The sequence below is a fragment of the Drosophila teissieri genome, unplaced genomic scaffold (assembly GCF_016746235.2).
Source record: "Drosophila teissieri strain GT53w unplaced genomic scaffold, Prin_Dtei_1.1 Segkk18_quiver_pilon_scaf, whole genome shotgun sequence".
NCBI lineage: Eukaryota > Metazoa > Arthropoda > Insecta > Diptera > Drosophilidae > Drosophila > Drosophila teissieri.
Genome location: NW_025224996.1, coordinates 412,097 through 414,343, shown reverse-complemented (window position 1 = coordinate 414,343; position 2,247 = coordinate 412,097). Strand labels below are relative to the sequence as shown.

Here is a 2,247-nt window from a genome sequence, read left to right as displayed (position 1 = left end):
TTGCGCCAACATGTCCACTCCTAAAATAAGATCGACTCCCTTCGACAGCGCGTAGTAGGGATCTGCCAATAAGAGCCCTCGAATATGATCCCAATGCTGTGGCGTGGAGCTATATATGCATACATATGCTGAATTAACCCCTAATGAGAAATTTTAATTTATTTCGAGATTTAGTGTGTACTTGCCACGATGACCGCCCCCGAGACCCACCCCGAAAATAGATGCTCGGGTGACAGACATCTCCAACGTGTTCCGATACTATGGTTGCCTCAGATCCAGAAGTGAATAAGAAAAGCCGCCAAAATTTCAAACTGGCTTAGCTGCGGCTATGTATCGCAGTCTTCTTTTCAGGCAATTCGCCGAGTCGATTTTCAAACCTAACGAGGACGCGATCTAACGGTTTCTATTTACATACAAAAAACTGTGAAATTTAAAGTTTTACACTTGCAGGTTGCCCTTATGGACCACTATCAACAGTTGTGTCCCCTGGTATAACGCTAACAAGAGGTAATTGTAAAAGGTGTTCCCAGGCAAGAGTAAACACAGGTTGAATATATTTACACGATATAATTATTCACTTATTTACTTTAAATTATGGCCATGTACAGGCGTATGTGTGTGTAAGTAAAATAGATAGCGCGTTACACCGAAGGCGGGCGTTCAGCGGCGTTCGCCAATTTAGACTGATTTTTTCCTCTCATCCGTTCTCTATCTCCCCTTCGTATGCACTGACCAGAAAAGAACGAGCGATCAGATGACCGTCGCTCTCCCGCACATTGGTACAAGCTGCCAACTGAACCTACATTATTTTCACTGCAGTATCCTCGCACAACGGTACCGTTATCTGCTTCTCTAATTACTTGATCATTGCAATTGTTTTTTTATTTTATTATGCTGGAAAATAAGAAAATGAAATTAAAGTGGGCATGTCAAAACGTTTTTTTTCCAAATCGATAGAAATTTACAAGACTAGTACAAAAATATCAAAATATTTTTCAACGTTGTGAACGTGACAGTTTTGGGTGGCTTGTGGGTGTTATAGTGGGCGTGACTGCAGTTGGGATGCGGGTATGTTTCTGAAAGCTGCATGTTTTATCTCAACATTCTAGCTTTTATAGTTACTGAGATCGAGGCGTTCATACGGACAGACAGATGGAGAAGTGGACATGGCCAGTTTGACTCGGCTATTAATCCTCATCAAGAATATAAATATTTGATATTATATAATGGGAAACGTTTCGTTCTGCCAGTTACATACTTTTCAACGAATTTAGTATACCCTTTTCCTCTACGAGTAACCAGTATAAACATTTAGCAAGTGGGTAATCACCGCGACCTTGTCAATAAATCGTGATTTTGTTAAAAAATTGTTTTTCAAGGAGTTGTAAATGAAATTTTTTCTAAAGTTTCAGCGAACATCAATTAATGTAAGAAATTTAGCATCGCTTATTCTGGTTTGCATTTACAGAGCACCACTGAATAAGTATAATGTTTATTTATATTTGCTATCATCTTATAATTAAAAATGTAAATAAAAAGGTTATTAAAAAATGGCTCAGGTATATAATTCTGTTCTCGTCTAATCTTTTTTGCAGTGATAACAACTACACGACAATGCACTTTTAAAAGTCACATTACGTATTCCTTCAATACATAGCACACGTCGTTGTATCTGAAACGATTTTAGGAATTCTTTATGAAACAATAGGGATCTAAAGGCGGAACTCACCTCCTCCGATTTCATCATGTTGCAGCATTGTCCAACGCTCACCACTGGCTTTGGTGTTTTAAATAAAACGGAAACCGATGCACCCATCAAGGGAATTGCAGGTACCGAGAAGGACTCGCAGAATCCGCGACACGCATTTGTTGTAATGGTGAACTCAACACAATCAGGGATAGACATTTTGCGAGTATTTCCAACTTTGTGGCACCCAGGACGCAGCCATGTGTCCTTCCTCATTGAGTTACTATCGCAAAGCAAGAGCCAAGAAATGCAGCATATAAGCACAAGTAGTTGCGAAGACCTCATCTCGGTAACTGTTGAGATTGGCTAGAGCTTTGGCTTTTAAAGCGACACAGTATCCTGACGCCTGCGTAGGAGAACGAGGATAAGTTAAGCATAGGTGTTGCAATAGAAAAAATGTCTATTTATATTCTATTCAATTATCTAATAGAAGGGAAATTGAACTTTATGAAATATTCATAAGCGATTAAAAAAACTTGATAGTATCCTAAGAGCGAAAA

The 2,247-nt window shown here is 39.1% G+C and overlaps 1 protein-coding gene across 1 annotated transcript; it reads right to left on the bottom strand.

The window, feature by feature from the left end:
* Positions 1-1,435: 1,435 nt before the first annotated feature.
* Positions 1,436-2,047, bottom strand: LOC122625619 (thyrostimulin alpha-2 subunit). The gene is made up of 2 exons (XM_043805711.1): positions 1,730-2,047; positions 1,436-1,672 (listed from the first exon to the last, which is right to left on the bottom strand). The coding sequence occupies exons 1-2, from the start codon at positions 2,030-2,032 to the stop codon at positions 1,580-1,582; spliced, it is 396 nt and encodes a 131-aa protein (XP_043661646.1). The 5' UTR covers positions 2,033-2,047; the 3' UTR covers positions 1,436-1,579.
* Positions 2,048-2,247: the final 200 nt, after the last annotated feature.